The sequence below is a fragment of the Taudactylus pleione genome, unplaced genomic scaffold (genome assembly GCF_031769625.1).
Source record: "Taudactylus pleione unplaced genomic scaffold, aTauple2 ptg000116l, whole genome shotgun sequence".
NCBI classification, from domain to species: Eukaryota; Metazoa; Chordata; class Amphibia; order Anura; family Myobatrachidae; genus Taudactylus; species Taudactylus pleione.
In genome coordinates, this window is record NW_028284518.1 from 24,201,298 (window position 1) to 24,222,607 (window position 21,310).

General features: G+C 44.1%; 1 protein-coding gene across 1 annotated transcript in view; it reads left to right on the forward strand.

The window, feature by feature from the left end:
• Nucleotides 1–15,055: 15,055 nt before the first annotated feature.
• The window catches only part of PHLPP1 (PH domain and leucine rich repeat protein phosphatase 1), a 163,347-nt gene continuing 157,092 nt past the window's right edge, over nt 15,056–21,310 (forward strand). Inside the window, 3 exon segments of the mRNA XM_088471737.1 lie at nt 15,056–15,215; nt 15,217–15,310; nt 15,313–16,338. Coding sequence (XP_088327863.1) covers nt 15,144–15,215; nt 15,217–15,310; nt 15,313–16,338 — 1,192 coding nt within the window. The 5' untranslated portion in view covers nt 15,056–15,143.

The window sequence follows — 21,310 nt, forward strand, 5'->3', positions numbered from 1 at the left end:
AGTACTTCTCTATGGTGCAGTACAGAAAACCTGTTACCATTTCTTACCCTGTACAAATTATTTGTGTTATTTGGAAAAATCTGCCCAGGATTCTCCTGCCGTGCAATTAGCTGTGCTATTCAAAAAACCTGCTAGCATATTCTTCAGTGTAATTACTAGAGTTAAGATTTGGTTAGTGCTTCTCCATATAGTTTAGTATTATCTAGGTAATCCAATTTAGTTGCAGTATTTTGCTAGTGCATTAAGGGCCTGATTCAGACCCACTCGCGAGCGGCTGTACGCTCGCAAGTGGGTCGATGGTCTGCACTGAGCATGCGCACGACGGAGCTCCCTCCGTCGTGCGCATGCGCCAGACACGACGAGCGAAGGACTTTCCTCCGCTCGTTGTGTCCGATCAAAGGGGGCGTGCTGTCAATGTTGATTGACAACACGCCCCCTTTGGTGGGCGTGCCGGGGGCATGCCTCCCTGACGGGGGCGTTCCCACGGGAACGCCTCCCGTCAGAAGCCGGCCCACTGACATCACTAGTGATGTCAGTGGGAGTGATTTTGGCTCTGATAGAGCCAAAATCACTCCGGAGCTTGCGGTTGAAAACCTCAACCGCAGGCTCCGGCTCGCAATTTCGATGGTCGCGATGGTCACGACCATCGCGGCCATCAAAATGCACGCTCGTATAGCCTGTGGGTGGTGACCCACAGCTATACGAGCGTCCAGGAGGACGCTCCATGAAAAAGGAGCCCGGCCCTCATGCAGAGCGTGCGCTCTGCTCAGAGCGTACGGCTCTGAATGAGGGCCTAAGTTCCTAGTGCCATCTATTTTACGGATACATTTAGCTAGTGCTTTTAGGGCCTGATTCAGAGCCGCATGCAAAAAGCATGCGCTCGCTCTGAATCAGAGCGGCCGCTTTTTTTTTTTTAATCCGGCCTCCTGGCCGCTCGCATAGCTGTGGGTGACCACCCACAGCTTTTGCGAGCGGCCAGGTGACGGTCACGACCATCGGGCTTGCGACAAGACCCTTGTGGTAGGGTCTCGTTTCCGCAAGCCCCAGTGATCTTTCGGCTCTAATAGAGCCGGAAGCTCACCCACTGACATCACTCGTGATGTCAGTGGGGCCGCCCCCAAACGGCAGGCGTTCCCTCGGGAACGCCTGTTTGGCCAGCCACCCCCCCTGCCCGCCTCCAAAACAGGGCGAACTGTCGATCGCCCCTTTAGGATGCAAGCACCGGAGTGCTTTTTGCACTCGCTCCGGGGCTCACGCGTGCCCACTGACCCACAATAGAACCGCTTGCGAGCGGGTCTGAGTCAGGCCCTTAGTTTCTTATGCCATTTAGTCATGTCAAAAGTGTTCTGTTCAGTATCTCAGTCCTTGCACATTCAGTCACACGAATGTACACAAAGGAAGGAGTTTCTAGGCCATTTACATAAACACACAGATTGGCAACTGCCCATACACGTTGCTGCATGTGCTTTTGCGTGAGACTCAGAATCAGCTCTTATATATGTAGGTTTTATTGACAAAGCCCTTCAAAGTTTACATAAAGGATGCTGTCCAGTTTCATCTGTGTTATGCTTGAGGCAAAAAGAGTCAGCATGATCAGTATAGCCAACATACAAGAAAATGATTGCTGCAGCACAAAAGTTCTGAATGTCTGGGAATCTTGTAATTCACTTCACTCAATGAATTGCACATTTTTTACATGTGTATATAAAATTATTATATATACATGTAAAAATTGTACAATTCATTGTAACTGTATCATGCAATTTTTGTGTTGTGTCATTTACTGTGACTCAGTATACATGCATTTTGTTATTTTTGTAATTTACTGTGATTTAGATGCAATTAAGTTCTCATACATCATTTACTTGTCTTATAGTGCTTATACTTCTTTAATTGATAAATAACAATTACATTTTATTGCTTTGTAATACTTATCAGAGTGTGTCCCTTCTAATAATATTTTCTGTCTGTTGTGGTATCTGGGTTTTAAAAGTGATTTAAAACAAATAAATAATTACACTGGGGAACAAAAGAATATATTTTTCTTGTTCAAAGGATAAAAATACCCGATTCTTATAGGATTTACCTGAATTCAAATATGGTTTTAAAATTGTTCTACCATGTAAGGTTTTAGAGCGACATGCAAATTATCTTTAGAAAGCCCATAAATGTACACACTGTCAGACTCATTAAAATCTATATATTAATTCTATAAAGTTTTTTTACTGTGAGACCTATTATGAGAAAACGGCTGAACGTAAAAATATGGTTGCGGTATCAAAATAAAGGTCTTACCATGTAGATGTGCCTGTATAAGAGAAAAATGAGATTGGGGCAACAGGTTGGGCGTTGTGGAGCGGCAAAGTTCCCATGTAAAGTAGTGTGTTATAATGACAGCATTCCCACTAACATGATTGGACACACTAGATCACATGACTGTGCATTATTTCCCAATGGCCGCACACTTCCCAGCTTAACCGCTCATCTGAACTTCTTCCAATTGTCACATGACCATATGTAACAAATCCAACAGCATCACTCATACAGACACTACTCACAGGAAAGTAGCACATCCCTGCTTCACTGACAGCAGCACATCCCTGCCTCACTGACAGCAGCACATCCCTGCCTCACTGACAGCAGAACATCCCTGCCACACTGACAGACATACACATTTCTGTTGCATACCATATTAAGAAACAATTAGATGAGGGATCGAGTGAGGAGCTCATGGAAGAACTTTCAAACAAGGGGACAGAGCCCAAAAAAGGAGCATACAAGAAGGTGATAATGTGCATGATAAAAAATACAGATGGTGGGGCACTATAGAGAGCAAATCGTCAAGGGGGAGCACAGTAAAAAAAAAAAAAACAGAGGGAGGAGCACAATACAGGACATCAATATAATAACCGTAGATGTTCTTCTCTGTCTCTCCAGCACTGATTTTGGAAAGGGTATTTCTGTGGGTGAGGTATGGTGCCAGGAAGCAGTGGTGAGGTAGTGGTATTTTAGTGTGTAAGGCAGAGGTTTTCAACCACTGCCGGGGGCGGTTGTGAAGTGTGCCGTGGCGGCGGTCAAAGCCACCGGGCACATTAAACAGTAGGTGCGGCCCGGGCTGGGGCTCAGCTTCTCTGGGATGCATGACATCACAGTCAGGTTGGCTGCCCTTCCGCCCGCTCCGCCAGCCCGCTCTCTCTACAGCCCGCCTGCATGCCTGGAAGCTCGCCCGCTCACCTGCCTGGACGCCCTGCCCGCTGTTGACAGCTCTGCAGTATGTGAAGGACAAGTTTTTTTTTTTTGTTGCATGATATTTCTATGTGGGGGCCAGCCAAGGTTTTTTTTTTAGTGGGACTAATGTGTTGTTGTTTTTTTTGTTTCTGTGGGGGCCAGCCAAGGTTTTTTTTTCAGTGGGACTAATGTGTTGTTGTTTTTTTTGTTTCAGTAGGGGCCAGCCAAAGTTTTTTTCAGTGGGGAGCAATGAGGCATAGTTTTTTTTTCTGTGGGGAGCAATTTGATGGTTTTTGTTTATTCTGTGGAGGCCACTGTAGTGTGTTTTATTCCTGTGGGGACCAATGGGTGTGGGAGCCAATATGTATGTTTTTTCATAGGTCGTGCACGCCGTATCGCCGAATGGTGTGCCTTGGCAATTTTTGAAATCTTGCGTAGTATGCCTCAAGTTGAAAAAGACTGAAAATCACTGGTGTAAGGTATGGTGTCAACGAGTAGTATTTTAGCAGGTGAGTTATGGGGCCAGGGAGTGATGGTGAGTAAAGCGATTTTTACTGATGTCTTTGAATTCATTTGTGAAATGTTTTTTGTCAATCAAATAAAGTTTTCATTAGTTGCTTGATATGAGTTTATTCTTTTAAAAAACTTCAATTTCAACAGGTATCTACTAGTCTGATTAAACTGATAAACGTGTAATTGTAAAAGTAGCTACATATGATTTTCTTCTATCCATTGCTTGAGGAATGTCTCTCTAGATTACAGCAGAAGACAGACAGCAAATTGGGGCTCCAAATATTTATTTGGATTTAGCCTACAAAAGTATACTTAGGACATCCATAAAAACCCCTGGGACAAAATTGTTGGTGTTGGTGACCAGTCTGTATATTGATGGAATGGAAGTATTTTCTATTTTGAAAAAAATCTTAATTTCAACAATATGTGACAGGGCAATACGAGTACCATTCACTGTCCCGATAAAATATAGAAAGTCAGCTGCATGAATTTGTTGGAACTGCTTATATAGGTGCACTAGGGAATCCTCATACAATGACAAATTAATAAACTGATGCGCAACAGAAATGCCCACAGTACCTGCTCCAGTACTTTACTAAAAACAGCATATAACATGTCGCCGTGGAGAAAATGTTGCACTATTTGCCATGTCGACATAGTGAAAATGTCAACAATACCATTAAGGTTAGGGTTAGCATTAGATGTACCGCATCTGGAAATAATTGGTTTACATTTATTGCTTTGAAATACAAAGAAAGCAGTACAGGTCTTATTAAAATCTAACCTCTAGACTGCTATGCCCCAGAAAAGTGATGAAGGTTGGTGCTCATCATGTAGTGGATTTACGCTCACACCTCCATAGCCAGTGAGCAGTAATCAGCAGAGAACGGTATCTCGGGGGTAACTGACTATAGCCAGAGATTCAATTTAGCAGGATGTGCTGCATACCATCAACTTAATGTTAAGCTCTGCAGATATCCGCCATATACAGTTTCCTACTTCTTCTGCGCACTTTCTATGGCTGGAAGTAAACATTAGCGATGTTGCTCTCTCCTGTTCTGGAGCCCTGTGCTTATCCAAAACCAGGTGTGTGTGGAGCGAGTGGTCCGGACTTCGGAGGGGACAAGGGGCATTGCCAGGGGCAGACTGCGCATGATTTTATATTTTACAATTCTAATGCTTGACCACCAGAATCGCCCACCCGATTCTCAGCAGCAGAACAGTGCCAAGATGACCACCAACAAAAGTGCCCAGTGCACAGCCTCATGCTGCTTATTGCCAGTGGCAACATGCGGTTATTGTATTCCCTCAGGGGGCTCAGCTCTTCATCTTCACATGCTGCACCCCCTTATCCTCTGCTGCACCCTCCATCTGGACAATCACATCCAGATTTCTGCTCTTCCCTGTTTCCCACACATCACAGTTTAGGTAAGCTTATTCCCACTCACCCCCCAAATAAGGCTCCCATATAGTGTTTGTGTGTATGTCTATTTACCCCTGTGACCTCCCCCCACCTACTTCTTCCATTTGCTCACACTACCCACCTATCCTCTGTGCCCCTCACCAATCTCTCTTCTGCAACCAGTCACCCCTTTTTTCTTGCACCTCTAACTTTACAGCTTGCCTTCTTCCTGCTTGTCTGCCTGTAGTTGCTGGAATCCTGCTGGCCACTGATCAGCGGTGACATGGAAGTTCCTCAGGAAGGCAGGTAGGCATAATCTTCTAAATTGAATGATTTTCCCTATTGTGCTGGCTGGCAGTAAAATTCATCGGTTTTTGTCAGTGAAGGCTTCTATGGTGGTACTTATACTGCCAGAGTACTTATACTGATTAAAATCATTTCATAATTTAAAAAAATATATAAATACATTTCAATAAAGTTTGTAAATATTTTAAGTTTGTTTTAATTAATTTGATCTAATTTAAAATTGATACACACGGCGCCCCACTCTATATCAGCCCCAGTGTCCATGAGACAATTGAAGAGATGAGTGGATGAAAGTATTACTGTATGTAGCATCCAGAGGTACAGCGTCTCCAGCCTACTGCATTTCGGACTTCCTGGTCCTTCCTCAGATTGCCTCTGAGGAAGGACCAGGAGGTCCGAAATGCATTAGGCTTTTGACGCTCTATCTCTGGATGCCTGTCGTGCTGGATGTCTCCAACTGACCTGTGAATGCTGATTTTGGGTTTCCAGGAACTTAAAGTCTGCATACTTACACCATCTGTACAAAAAGAACAATAAATGGGAACAGCACTGAAAAAATTCTGCTATTATGGTAAAGGTGACATATCTCTAAAATGACGGTGTTAAGGACTTTGTATATATATACACTTATGTATCAACAATATTCCCAAAAGATGATCGTAAGACCTCAGTATGGCAGGTCTATGACTTGCTTAGTCCCTGGTGCTCCCCAGAGTCTGTTTACAGCATATAAACCAGAGGAAAAAAAGAGAGAAAGGACTCTTTGTGGGGGCACACAATAGGTACAGAGATTTGGCCTATTCAGCCTTATAAAAATTAACTTTTATTAAGTATATATTAAAAGAAGAGCAACTATTGAGACAATGGACAAACATATATACAAACAATATATAATAAATCAATGGAGATACATTTCTCCCATGGGGTTATGAAAAGCCAGGCGAGATAATATTAGATTATTAGATATATAATGTGCTATAAGCAGCAGTATGGTGTGTCGCCAGTTAATCACAGTCTAGGCATTTTGTATAGTAAATGACAATGAATGTCTCATATTTCTTGATTGTTACTGTGACAGATCAAATAATATACTTATGCCTGCATGCACTTGAGGTTATATACAAAATTTAGGACAGTAGTGACTATCCAAAAATGGTATAATAATGTATATTAACCTAATTAATCAACCATCTGGTTTGAACATTCACTATTAATGAGTGTTACTGCTCATTTGTCCCACATAAAAAAATTGAGAAAGACATAGGAAAACAAGTATTCTGGACATAACTAATTATTACAATACATATAGCATGATATTAAATGATAGATATTGTTGATCATATATATCACATACTGCAGATGTAATAGAGTTGTAACAGTCAATGGTCTCTCTGAGATGTTATTTAATGTGCTGCAGTTTAGTAGTGTATAGGAAGTTGAATAGAGAGAGTAGCTGATAGGATTAGTGGCCGTCTGCCCTGATGCGCTTATGCAGTGAAGGGGGTGTACGCCACTTACCTGATCAGCAGACAGTCCAGCGATACAGTCTGCGTTGATGTCAGTGGATCACGTGCATGGCGCTGTGTATGGTCGGAGAGCCGGAATCACGTGTGCGCATCACGTGACACTGAATTAAGACGCGCGTTTCGCCATTGTCAGGCTTGTTCACAGTCTCAACCCTGTGGTCTCAGTGGTAATGCACCATCCTTGTACCTGTTGTTAGCCAATCACAATGCCTCCCAATTGACCGGCAGGTCATAGAGCCTATGGATATACAGAGTCTATAGTCCAATAGTATGGGGTCAATATTTGACAGACATTTGTATTGGCGAATAGGGAGGCTGAAAAACCGGCAGTGTAAAAAATAAATAAATTCCAGTCATGATGACCATTAATTAGTGGATAGCAACAAAGATACTTGTAACTGATAAATAGTGCCACTTAGAAAAAGAACAGGAATAGAGAATGCATATTTAATAAACATAAAAAAGTCGTACTTAGAGAAGAAAATTATTGTAATTTAAAAAAACTGTAATAATATAGAGATTTAAGACATATGGTAAATCCTGAAAATACCTTTGTATATTATTAATAAGGCAAGTGAAAAACATGAGGAAAAAGAAGAGGGTATGAAGATGATGTATTTAATGAGGACAATATTAATAAGCTAAAATAGCGGAGTCTTTACTATTGTACAGCTTAACACCAAATTTATGGAAACAATATGTATGGAAAATCAGTCTGCTCCCTGATAGAATGCTAAATACGCAGCTGCTGCACATCATTATACGCTGTAGTGAATGATGCGTGAGCGTACCTAGGAAGCATATAGGGATGGAAAAAAGTAAGTATGGTATCTACTGTTGCATTGTATCAGCTGAGGGGCACCTGATGACAAGTATTGCAGGCTTCTCTCCTTAAAATCTACAATGAGAGTACCTTGAATTTTAAGATGAAAAGAGATAAGGTATGTGGTATACTCAAGTAGTAGAATGGAAAGAAAAGGGCAAACTGCATCAGTATAATGTTATCAGGGACCCATGCTAGTACTAATCATATACCATTGGAATTGATGGTTAGCGAATAGTAAATATTGCAAACTTGTCGACCATGCTGGACATTATGCTCTGTTACCTCAGTATTGCAGAGTAAATAGGACCAGGGCCACTTGTCGATCATGCTACATATTTGAGATGAGCAAAAAGATAAATTAGGATAAGTAAAATGGTGACTGTACATTCCCATTATCCATTCGAAGGAATATAGCATATACTATGTGATATAGAGTGGTATGTATAGTGTTGTATTACATGAAGATTCATAAATAAGCAATAATTAGGGAGGGTGTTCATAAAAGAGAACTGTGCTCTAGTGAAAGATCATAGATGATATCAAGTGATAATAGGTGATATTAATAAATCTGGTGTGCTGTGTTATGATGGAATTAATGTTATTGATTCTAAGTGAATAACTGGGATATTACATGGTGGCCGAGGTCAACGGCTAAGATGGATGAAAATATTGTGTAACCTAGCAAACAGGTGACTATAAAGGTGAAGTTAAAAATTATATTGAGTGTGTATACAGGTGGTATAATTTGTATGAGAGAAAATAGGATGTGTGATGATGTATGAACTCTTAATTTGTGAAGGGAAAAATGAAGTGGATGACCATACTCCATGATGATAAATATAATGCAAGCAATATGCATATTTAATGTAAATAGTAATGTAATAAAAAATATTTCTGTGTTATAGGACAAGAAAGGGAGTAAAATATTCTGGATTGATTTAAAGAAGTAGACAACGTACTATCAAGTTGGTAAAAAAACACCAAAGTTTATGTATTCGTTCATGCCTGTGGGAGCAACTGCTCCGAATCTAAACGTCCATTCACTTTTTTTCCTGAGCAAGACGTTGGTGATGTCTCCACCACGTATGCCTAATTTGACTTTGTCTAGTCCACAAACTTTCAAATCCTTATGGGTCTTTTGATGATGGTAATAAAAATGTTGGGCCACTGTAATGAGCGTCTTCATTTTTTGCAGATCCTTAGCTGCATTGCGTATCGTGCCTATGCTCAAGTATTCGTTGTTTCAAAGACCTGGTGGTCATACCCACATATCTCTTATTGCAGGTACACATGATGCAATATATGACTCCCTCAGTCTTGCAACTAATGTAATCATTGATTTTGACATCATTATCAAATCTCTGTAAAAGCGCTGCGGAATATGTGTGCGCTATATAAATAACTGGTAAAACAAAACAATAAAAACAAAAAAATCTGTCCTTGATCGTATCAGTTTTTAAGATATGATTGCATATCTTACATGTGCCACAGGAAAAAGTGCCTGATGCAAGGGATTTTTTAGATGTAGACCTCAGATAGTGACTGTGTACTAGTTGGTCTCTGAGGTTTTTGGATCATCTCCACCCCATAGCAACTCTTTCTTCCAAACTCCTGCTAAATCTGTGTCTGCCAATAAAATGGGCCAGTGTTTTTGAATCGCCCCTTGAAGTTCCTTCCACTCTCTACAGAAATTTGCAATAAATCTTATTTTACCAATCTTATCCTTTTTCTTCTTGTCACTGAAGATGAAATAATTTATTTTTGTATGTTGTATACCGCTCTGGGCTTTCTTAATTGCAGTATTGCTATAGCCTCTTTCGCGCAGTCTTTGTGAAAGATTTAGGCTTTGCTGCTTAAAGTGGGTATCATCTGAACATTCCTGCGTAACTGCAAGAATTCACCTTTCGGTATATTATCCACCGTAGGTGGATAATGAGAGCTCGTCTGATGGAGGAGGCTATTAGTGGCAGTTGTTTTTCTATATAGATCAGTTGCAATCATACCATCATCATTCACATATATCATTAGGTCTAGGAAGGGTATGTTTTCTTGACTGATGTCATGTGTAAGAGTAATGTTGAGATTGTTGTTATTCAGTGTCTCAATGAACAGTAGTAACAAATCAACATCTCCTTCCCAGATCAATAGTATGTCGTCTATATATCTGATCCATGTAATGATATGTGATGAAAAACTATCATTATCATCATGAAAGACAAATTCCTTCTCCCACCACCCTAACAAGGTGTTAGCATAAGTGGGGGCACACGCAGCCCCCATCACGGCTCCTCTGGTCTGCAGTTACAGTTTATCATTAAAGGTGAAAAGGTTATGATATAACACAAATTTCAACAACTCTGAGAGAAAATTGTGGAAATCATTGGAGCCTTCCATTGACATGAAATATTGTACCGCTTTGATCCCTACATCATGGGATATGCTAGTATGGAGAGCTTTGATGTCTAATGTCACTAAATACTGACTTTTCTCAAGTTTGATGTCATTTATTTTGCGTAATACATCAGTCGTATCCTGTACGTAAGAGGACAGACTTGTCACATGATGTCTTAAATGCAAGTCTAGAAAGGTGCTGGCCCGTTCTGTCAGACTTCCCTTTCCCGATACAATCGGCCTCCCTGGTGGGATATCTGTATTTTTGTGCACCTTAGGCAACATGTAATATGTCAGTATCTTAGGATATTTTGTTTGTAGTAATGCATGTTCTTGTACAGAAATAACTTGATCCCTAAATGCTCGGTCAATGATGCTATGATACAGAGTCTTGTAATCCTCTATGGGATTAAATGTCATTTTCTGATAGCAATCTGATGCTTCAAGTTGTCTTTGCCTCCATGACATACATGTCCTCTTGGCCAAATTACCACATTTCCTCCTATCAGAAGGCTTAATGAGGATATCTTGCCAGTCACTAATTTCTTTTAATGCCTTTTTCTCCCAATGGGTAACATTAGTTGGAAATCTAGGTCTTGTTTTTGATTTCAGATATATGTTATCAAATTCTTTGGATACCATCTTGGTGAAAATTTTTACTTCAGGGAATAAATTATCCTGTGGAAAGTGGCCTTTTTCTTAATGGATAGTCTTTTAGTTGGATCCAGTTGGTCTGTCCATTATTCCCTGATTCATTCTCAAGATCTTGTAATGTCACTATAGCTTCCATTTCCATATCTGTTAAGTTGGGCGGATTTTCCAAATCAACATCCTGGATATCAGGTCTTGTTGTGCTTATATGGTGAGTTGGTGGTGATGGCATATCCACATCAACTGGAGTTTCTTTTTTGGCAAACATTTTACTGAGTAATAATTTCCTGCTGAAAAGGCGAAGGTCTTTCTCCCAATCAAAGCGATTGAAATTCTGAGTGGGGGAGGACAATCCTTTACTCAATACTGATTGTTGTGCATCAGTGAGGATATGTGTAGAAATATTGATAATCTTGAGTTGTGAGCTGGATATTGGGGTTACAGGCATATGGGAGGATAGAGCTGGATTCAATAACCCCGAGTTTTCCTTGTGGAGTATCTCATGGGTGATGGTGACTCCCACTGCTGTCGATCTCTTCCACTTTTTGCAGCTCCTCCTCATCTTCCTCTGGGTTGTCTTTGTCTGCCCCTTGCTCCGCGAGGGTCCCCTAAAAAATGAGTGTTGGTGATGGATACCCCAGTATGATTAGAGGAGTGAAAATTGAACTCAGGATAATCTTGAGTATCCTCTGTTCCAGAAGACTCTGCCTCTGATGATGTGTAGGATCCTGGATTTGTACTTACACCATCTGTCCAGGTTAGAAGCGATGACACCCTAGAAGAAGTTCCTGGGCGATTTTCACCTCATTGTGGTGATTGATATGATTATTCAATTGTTTTTAATTTGAATGTTCTGGATTAATAAAGTGTAACTTTTCTTTCAAACAGTGTTGCACTATTGTTGTTCTCGGTTTACTTTTGAGGAACTACTCATTAAAGGTTTATTTTGGTGAACCACTAAAGAGTTGTAAAAATCCATTCCTACATCCACCTAATAAGGAAGAAGTCCAAGACCTTACCTATTTAGATTTGAATGGAAACATTGCATAGTACCCCTGTGTAAATAACTTGAATGATTAACCATTTGTGTCACAGGGAATTTACTTTTATACTTCAACTCTATTAATAGATAATGGGCCCGATTCATTACAGATCGCAGCTGTGATTACGCACGCAGTTCTGCTGTGAAAATATGCTAATGTTTGCAACTGCTCAGCCAGCATAGAGACGCCCACCAGAGCTGTAACTAGACTTTTTGGTGCCTGTGCCAGAAAGAGCATTGGCGCCCCCCTCATTTTTAAATGGGACATAATGCACCCAAAAAAGGGCCATGGATTCATGGGAAAGGGCCAGGAGATGCTGGGGATGAAATAAGAGGAAGCTACAAGCAAGAATGATAATAAACAGAAATTTGACAGGCCCAAACAGCACCCCCTGACCTGTGGTGCCCTGTGCGATGGACCGGCTGAACTACCCTAGCTACGGCCCTGACGCCCACTACCGATTTCTCACATCTGTAAGACCTCGCAATCCTGCGTCAAGTAACATCGGACCCTCACGCAGAATTGCAGCAGGTCTGACCTGTCTCATCAATTGCAACTCTCGTTGAACGCAGCGTTCAGATAGGCACGCCTGTTTCTCCAGCCACTCCCCCATCACCACCCCCAAACGCTGATGTCCCGTCACTCACTCTGCCAGGGCTTGACAAATTTTTCTAAAACTTAGGAGCCAGGATGAAAGTGTAGGAGCCAGAACCCCCTTCCCCCCGGGAAGCATTACTGAGCACCTACGCCCCTAACCCCACTGGCCACACCACTAACGGGGTGCCCCAGTAGTAATCCCCCCTCTGCAGTACCCCCAGTAGTAATCCCCCCTCTGCAGTGCCCCCAGTAGTAATCCCCCTCTGCAGTGCCCCCACTAGTGGTTCCCTTATGTAGTGCCCCTTTACTCAGTGCCCCTGAGATGTCCCCCCCATATGCATTGCCCCCAGTAGTAGTTCCCCCTATGCAGTGACCCCAGTAGTGACCCCCCCATAGTGTCTCCAGTAGCGGCCACCCACAATATGCAGTGCCCCCACAGTAGCGGCCACCCCCACCTATGCAGTGTCCCTACAGTAGCGGCCATCCCCCCTATGCAGTGCCCCTTAAAAAAAAATGCGACTTACCCGCTCCTGCCGACGACCGCTGCTGTCCGCTCCTCCTGGCCGCTCTGCACTATGGGAGAGACATAATGACATCTCTCCCAACCTGCTCCGGGGTGAGCCAGAAGGTGGAGCTCATGAGTGAGCTCCAGCTGGCTCACTCCGTGAACGACGCAGCAGCCAATGAGAGTCTGACAGACTCTCATCGGCTGCTATAACAGACATACAGCCGTCAGCGGCGGCTATGTTTGTTATACCCCTTTTACACCAGAGCAAAAACCTGGGTTTTTGCTGGGTCTACCCGGGCCGCAGCTCAGTGTAAAAGGGTCCCTGAAAAATAACCCAAGTCAAGTGACCCTGCAATCCAACCCAGGTAGCTACCAGGGTTGGACCCAGGTAATGGTGCAGTGTACAGGGTGCGACCCGGGTTATCTGACCTGGATCATGCCTAAAATGAGCGGATTGGTGGTTGTGGAGCATTTTTATGACCTCACAGGTTTAGCAGGGCAGACCTGAGTTCAGTGTGAACAGGGCTGACCTGGGAGTAACCCAGATCAAAGGTGCAGTGTAAATGGGTCTGACCTGGGTTGGAACCATGTCCAAAAACCCAGGTCGGACCTGGGTTTTCGGTGGAAAAGAGGTATTACTCTGCAGTGTGGACCGCGCTCGTGGTCTGCACTACAGGGCTGGGGGTTGCTGAAAACCTGGTCGCCAGGCAGCCAAATCTGGTCGCCATGGCGACCTGGCCCCCGGGTTTTGTCGAGCCCTGCGCTCTGCGATGGCTTTGTATCTGCATACGTGATCGTAGTAAAATTGCAATACTGGCCAACGCACGCGCACTGCAGTGCGTGCGCAGAACGCACCATCAGCCAATCTGCATACGCTGTTGCAACTACGATCTATGATGAATCAGGCCATATTGGCGGCATTTGTGGAACATTTATTCTGATTTACTATATTATGTGTTTTTTGGTGAGTTTGATGAAGGCTCTCTTTTTGTTACCATAGGCTGCCTTTTTTATTAGTTTGCGCATATTGTTGTAAATCAAAATGTATTTATTAGTTACCCTCAGGGCTATTTTTCTGAAAAAAATAGATTCAGGAACTGTGGGTGGAGCTATGATATATATATATATATTTACACACATACATAAACACACACACACCACTACTCCGGCACTCCTCCACTCAGTGTCAATGGGCGCACAGCCCCAAACTTGCTCTGGTTCCCTGCCAGGAGGACAGCACCTGTAAATCTATGTACAAACAGTATCAGGCGGCACTCGGAGGCTGGTGTAAAAAAAAACACTCTCCAGAGGCAATTTATGCAGTGGTCAACGTTTCGGGGTACTGTACCCCTTCCTCTGTTGTCCTGAGGAAGGGGTACAATACCCCGAAACGTTGACCATTGAATAAATTCCCTCTGGAGAGGGTTTTCTTTACACCAGCCTCCGAGTGCCGCTTGATACGGTTTGTGTATATATATATATATATATATATATTTATTTAGTATTTAGAAAAGAAGGCACTGAAAAGGTACTTTACAATAAAACTTACCTTATGGAAAATTAATTTTGGCCCAGGACATTACATCATAGTTAATGACAGATTCAGGAACGGAGTTCCTGCTGTAAACTTTCCTGGGCCCCAGCCATTCTGTTCACTTCAAGATGCACCCACATGCTTGCTACACCCACTGGCCCATTCAGCTGAGGGGGGTGAGGGGCACTGTAGCATGCACTCGCTCTTGGCCCCACGCACGCTATACCTCTATTCAAAACACCTCCTCAGAGCATGAAAATTACCTATGTGCATTTTTTAAACAATGGGAGAGATGGGTAACATCATGAAGCCATTAGAGTAGGGTAGACATATCTACATCAGATACCAACAGGCAGGATGTGCTATTGTCCCCGACGGAAAGCAGTGAGTGGGCACTGGGCATGGGGCGCCTTTCCCTGCGGCCACTCCCCGGCTCGCACATTCTTTCCTCGCGGCTCGCCCCAAAGAGGCAACAGCTGTAGCGAGCGGCTACTAGCGGACTACATGTCCCGAGATGCACAGCGCGCTCCACATGACGTCAGAGTGACAGGCGTCCCCTCACTGTCCCCGGCTGATAGATGTGCCTGAGCCTCCCGCTGCCGCTCGGAGCTGGTTAATATGCATGAGGCTGACTGGCGGGCACACCCCTCGGTGTATAGGGCGGCGGGGCTGCTGCTGCCCATCTCCAGCAATTAAGGAGGGAGAGCTGCTAGAAGATCACCAGCATCATCTCCATGATGGCGCAGGGCAGTGCCGGGGCTTCCTAGAGGCGGCCCCCGTGGAATGCTGTCTCCGGAAGGTTCGTGTGGTCCCGAGTCACAGCCCATGGAGCAGGCGGCAGCCGGGACCCTGACGGGGGAGAAGCGGCGCCCAGCCACGGATGTTGGCGCTGCGCCGGCCACCCTGCTGCTTCCAACGCCTGTGAGCGTCCAAAGCTCGGCGTCCAGTGCGAACTCCGCGCTGCTACTGAGACGGAGGCGGCGGCTGAAGAGGAATCTGTCAGAGAACCCCTTGGGCACAGCCGCAGCTGCCGCCGCCCCCTCATCATCGTCCCCCCAGAGCCCGGCCACCCCTGGGCCTGGCTCCCGCAGCCTGGACAGAAAGCTGCTGCTGAAGTACAAGCAGTGGGCGCAGCTGCAGCCGCAGGAGCGGGAGTGGGTGCGCGGTGAGCTGCGGAGGGGCTGTGTGCACATCTACCAGAGACACGCGTCCCCCGGCCTCCGGCCGCTGCTCTGCACCTCGGACACCACGGCCAGCGAGGTAGCCGCCCGCCTGCTCCGGCCGGGGGGAGGCTCGTCTGGGGCGTTGAGGGTGCTAGGCCAGGCCCCCGATGCTGCGGCTGCCTCCAAGGGGGACAGAGCGGAGACAGAGGTGTTCTCAGGCGTGGGAGCCTGGGTGGGCACGCCGCAGGAGCCGGAGATCGGATGCCCGGGGAGGGAGTGTTGGGAGGAGGGCAGCGGCATGGCTCTGCCCCGGGACTCTGACAGCCTGAGCCCCGTTGTGTGTCAGGGGCTGGAGCTCTTCCATTGCGGGGCCGCGTCCTCCTCTTCCTCGTCCTCTGTGGAGGAGCTGAGTGCAGAGCCGCAGCCCTGTGTGGCGGTGACAGCCCCCGCGCGCCCCCTGCACCATGTCCCGGCCCCGGGCGCCCTGTACGTGCAGCTACACGGGGAGAGCAGTCGCAGACTGGAGCCGCACGAGAGGCCGCTGTTGGTGCAGAATGACTACCTCTTCCAGCTGGGATTCAGGGACCTGTGCCGGGTGCAGGAGGAGGGCATGGAACCGGAGATCGGCTGTCTCATCCGCTTCTATACAGGTAAGGACCCGTGTTACTCTGTTTTGTGCTGGCACTGTATATCCATATAGCCTATGGGGCTGGGGCCACAGGAGCTGGCACCATGTGGGTAGAGTACCTGGCAGATGACACTGAGGGCTGCTGCTGCCGGGGCAGTACCTGCTGAGCCAGCGATGAAGTGCATTATACTGGATCATGATGTAAAGTGGCTGCTTTCTATACATACATAGGTTAGGGTTGTTTCATCCACTTGTCAGAACACATTAGCAAATCATGCAGTAAGAACTACTTTGAACTATAGCACTCTGACATTGCCAGCTGTGGGGGTATCTAACCATAGGGCCAGTTACATGTTTGGCATTAACAACTTGATGTTGCGGAATCCTGTTCTTTTATACAGTTTCTTTTGTTAAAAGAAAACACACACAAAATACATTGGTTTGGCGGATATGCTGCAGACTTAAATGACATGTTAATGAAAATAGTCTCCATAACATGTACAGGTAATTGGGAGTGTTCTTTGCCTGTTGAGAACTGATGTGAGCAGTGGCGTAAGTTCATACCAAACACCCGGAGGCAAGTTAAAATTTGTTGCCCCTTCCCGTCACAGCCACTGACACTGTAATGTAGCAATTCACATGCAGACAGGCTATAGAAAGAAGAAGGCGGCAGCTGATGGTCTAACATGGAGCTCTCCACTAGTGTATGGTGGCTTCTCAGGTGCTGGGAATGGGTGCCATGTATTGGGCAGCCGTGACTGTATACTCCGGGTATATAATTACAGCCCTAAGTGGGGTGAATATGTTGTGGACAATTGAGGAGGGTGCCCCTTCAGAGCTGGATCCCAGCAGCAGGCGCCTTCCATTGTCTCCCATATTCTGCCCCTGGTTGTGAGTGTTGTACATGAGTGGAGACTAGGTTTTGGCTAATGACGTAGTAGAATCATGACATCCAGGTTTTTGGCGTCCGAGCCATACCTTTTCTGCTTAGTAGAAATGCCTGACATGGGAAATAAAAACAAAACAACTTAATCAAACCCAATTTATTCAGTGCATCATTTGAGCCTTTGATGCATTAGTGATAAAGTACAGATAAACTTGGAGCCAGTTATTGTTTAACAGCACTTTCTTTAGTTTGGTAATCATTAATGGCACTGGATGTGTAAATATTTGTATGTGGTTTGGCTGCCTGGTGTACCTTCACTCATCTGTCACAGTTTTACTGTAAAAAAAAACATCGCAAGATTTCAGTGTGTTGCTTAGCTTCATATTTGTGGTGTTCTTTAGTATGTACACAGAGATACTACTGGAGAGGCTGAACAGTAATGACTGTCTCAGATGTGTTTTGTTTTACATGGTTTGCACAAGTCTTACAGAAACCACTGTCACATCAGACCTCCGTGTCATCCATCCATCCATTGTGTTAGAAAGCGTGGGCTAGGTTGAAACTTTTTTAGTATGTTGCTTTGACCAGTGGGTTCCACTTTGGTTTGTTTGAATAGCTGAAACTTGAAGGCACTAGGATCATTGATCTCTGTGTCTGCCGTATATTCAGTGCCTATTTGTTTGCGTCATGAGCAAATTTTGCAATTACACTTGTTTGAACAAGTAGTTCAGATGTCTGATCAAGCAATGAGTTGTTGAATGGATTTCTGAGAAAGACATTGGGGTCTATTCAGCAAGAGTGACGATGTTGCACAGAATATTATCGGGCAACATCGTCACGAGTTTTTATCAAGTATGATAAAATATGGCTGCTATTCGGCAATATTCTCTGCAGGGTTAGTGGTTGCAGTAACCCTGTCCCTGCGATGTCACAGAAGGCATTGTTTTCGGGATTCTGAAAACAATCCCTTCTGTTTCTTCTTCTGCGCATGCCCAGTCATGTGCTCGGAAACAGTCTCCGTCCCTACTTGCGGTGACCGCCGACGGGGTAAGTATATCTCCTGCCTGTCCAAATTGATTGACCTGTGTATACAGGCTTTATACTAGCCTGTATACATGTATATATTTATGTGCTTTTTATATTTAACATTTATATATGAATTTTAAATATAATCGCACATAAATATACATGTATACAAGCTTATATAAAGGCCGTATACACATGTAAATCACTTTTCGCAGGTTTAACAGGTTCTAGGTGGACTTACCTGCCGTTCATCATCGGGAAGCAGGCACGGAGAATGGGCGGGCTTACAAGATGCTTCAGGGACTTATGGGAAAATTTCCCTCTGTCCCTGCAGTTTTCGGGATATTTAAGTATTTTCTTCATATAACGCCATTCAGAGTTGGCGTTACATATAGTAAATATTTATCGAGTGATTTAATACTTTTTGCTTTGCTGAATAGCAAAAAGCGTTAAAGCACTGTAGCGATCAATGGCCTGATCCCTACAATGCGGTACTCGGCGAGATGGGAATTGGTGGAGAAGATAATTGTGTTGTCTTCATTATCCCATTGCTGAATAGGGGATTTACATAAAAAATACGGAAATCATAGTTTCCGTATTTTTTTTATGTAAAATAACCAGTGCTGAATAGACCCCAAAAGCTTCTAATTCCTTCCAGTTATTTATGTGTTAGTGGATTTTATTTTTTTTGGAGTGTATTTGAAGCAATTTAAACATTTGGAAACATTACTAATGTTTCTCCATGTACATGATGAATTGAACTCTTTTTTTTTTTTTTTTTTTTTAAAGAATCCAAGTATTTGTATTTTTGTTTTCTCTCTTAGTAATTAGCAGAAACAGGCTTAAGGGGAGAGATGTACAGTATCATACCTACGAGAGAGTGAAAGTGGAGATGTTAGCCACAACAACCAATCCGCTTCTAGCTAGCTACCTATCACAGCCTATAAAAGACAGTTAGAAGCTGATTGGTTGCTATGGACAACTTATCCACTTTCTCTCCTCAAGGTTTGATACATCTTCCCCTTAGGTTGATTTTCTTTTCTACACTCTTTGAAGTGCAAAATATTGGGAATAGAAGGGGACAGGAGCAATATTTATTGGGGGGGAATTAAATAGAACGCAATGTTTAGTTCACAAATGAGTGCCCAGAGCTATTCAACAGTCTGCATCGCGGCCGGCACTTTAAGTCAGGAGATGCAGTTTACTGCGGCTAATGCCCAAAGTTTAGTTGTGGTAAACAGCATTTTTGAACTTAAGTGCTGGTCGCGATGCTGTTGGCGCACGCGGTGAGTCTGCAACTAGCTTTGCGGCAGTAGTGAAGTCGGATTTATGCTGAATAGCTCTGGACACCCATTCCCGTAGATAAACATTGTTTTCATTTTGAATTACCTCCTCCCCAACCCCCACCCCCCATAGTGTTTTAAAAATAGAGGGAAAAACACCTGCAAGGAGATTCTATATCGTGATCTGAGATGTTATCTTATGTTTTTCACATTGGAATGCTGTGCAACACATTATTATGGCTCAATAATACAGAGTACTATAGGAATGTTGTCATTTTTGTTCTGAACAGATGTCATCTTTCAGCGCACTGTCCTGTGTTCTTTTTGCTTCATTTGCTTTATTTTAAGACGTCTGTCGATCTTTGTGTGTATATATGCATTCTGTCAACTGGGTGCAGTATCTGTAAATAGTGACTACAAAATAGTTTAAATAAACCTAATCCATTTCCTTATATTTAATCATTTCTTATATGGTATGAGTCATTTGTTTAAAAGCGGAGCTCAGTTTATACTATGTGTTTACAAATTGTTGGATAAGCTGAACTAGTTATCTAAAGTCAGGTTATATCATCCCTTACCAAATGTAACGCCAGATAATTTGTCAGCAGGGCATAATAAGAATCGCGGGTCAGTGCACCATTCATTTGGAAACTTCTGCGTCAACATCTCTAAAAAGTGGGGTGCAACATTTCTATAAGTTCCTACTACAACACCTTTGTAGCTAAACGCAGCAAGTCGTAGGCCTTTACATGTGAGATGTTTTGTTCAATAAGATATTGCTTAATAAAGCCATGAGAGCTGCTTGTCATTTTTTTAGTTCTTTGGAAAGGGTTAGTGCAGAGTGTGATTGGTAGTGTAAACTTCATTATTTCATTCTCTCACTATCCATGTGTAAAGGCCGCCATACACTATCCGACGGATTGCCGGATCCTGCGATGGGATCAGAACAGCCGATCTGCTGGTTGTAAATATTTTTTTTCCGATAGAATATACAAATAAATTGTTTAAAAATCATACAATGTGATTTCCGGAATTTTTTGTTCTGATTCTCTCTCTCACAGTTCAAGTGTACCTATGATGGACATTACAGACCTCTCTCATCTTTTAAAGTGCATCAACTTGCACAATCGGTGGCTGTCCAAATACTTTTTTGCCCCACTGTAGTTTATTACTATTTTAAACATATACAGTGTTACACTAGTTCCAGCACCAAGCGCTGTTTTTAAGTGCTGGTGGTACTGGTAGCTCCTGGTCCCCAGCAGAGCGCTGGGCTCCCCCTTCTGCATGTCGCTGTCTGAGCACCATAGCCACTGGAATCAGTCCAGGAGCTCCTTACTGTTCCCTCTCTGCATTGAGTTACAGGGAGCCGGCTCCACTCAGCCTTGCCACCTTGTAGTGCTGGGGTGCCGAGAGCTGAGCTTCCCGTCCACAGTGGTCTGCACACAGCTGTGCTGCCTGGGAGTACATCCTTACTGCAGCAGCTCTTTAACACCTGCAGCGCCGTAGTCACCAGAGCTCATTTCAGGGCTTGCGGCACATACAAGTCACTAAATCACTTTTGGTACAGTTACTTGGTACAGTTACCGGCGCCTTGCTGATTTCCCTTAGCGCTGGGAAGGGAGTTTGGGCTGCGGCACACACAAATTCAACCCATAGCACCTGGTGCCGGCATTATGTTTGAAATCAACGTCTAGCGCTGATTGGGCAACTTGAAAATGGAGCTGCAGCAAGAGGGTTAACCCCTTCGGTCCCGCAGCCACCAAATAAAAAACCAAACCCAAAACTGGTTTTACTACATC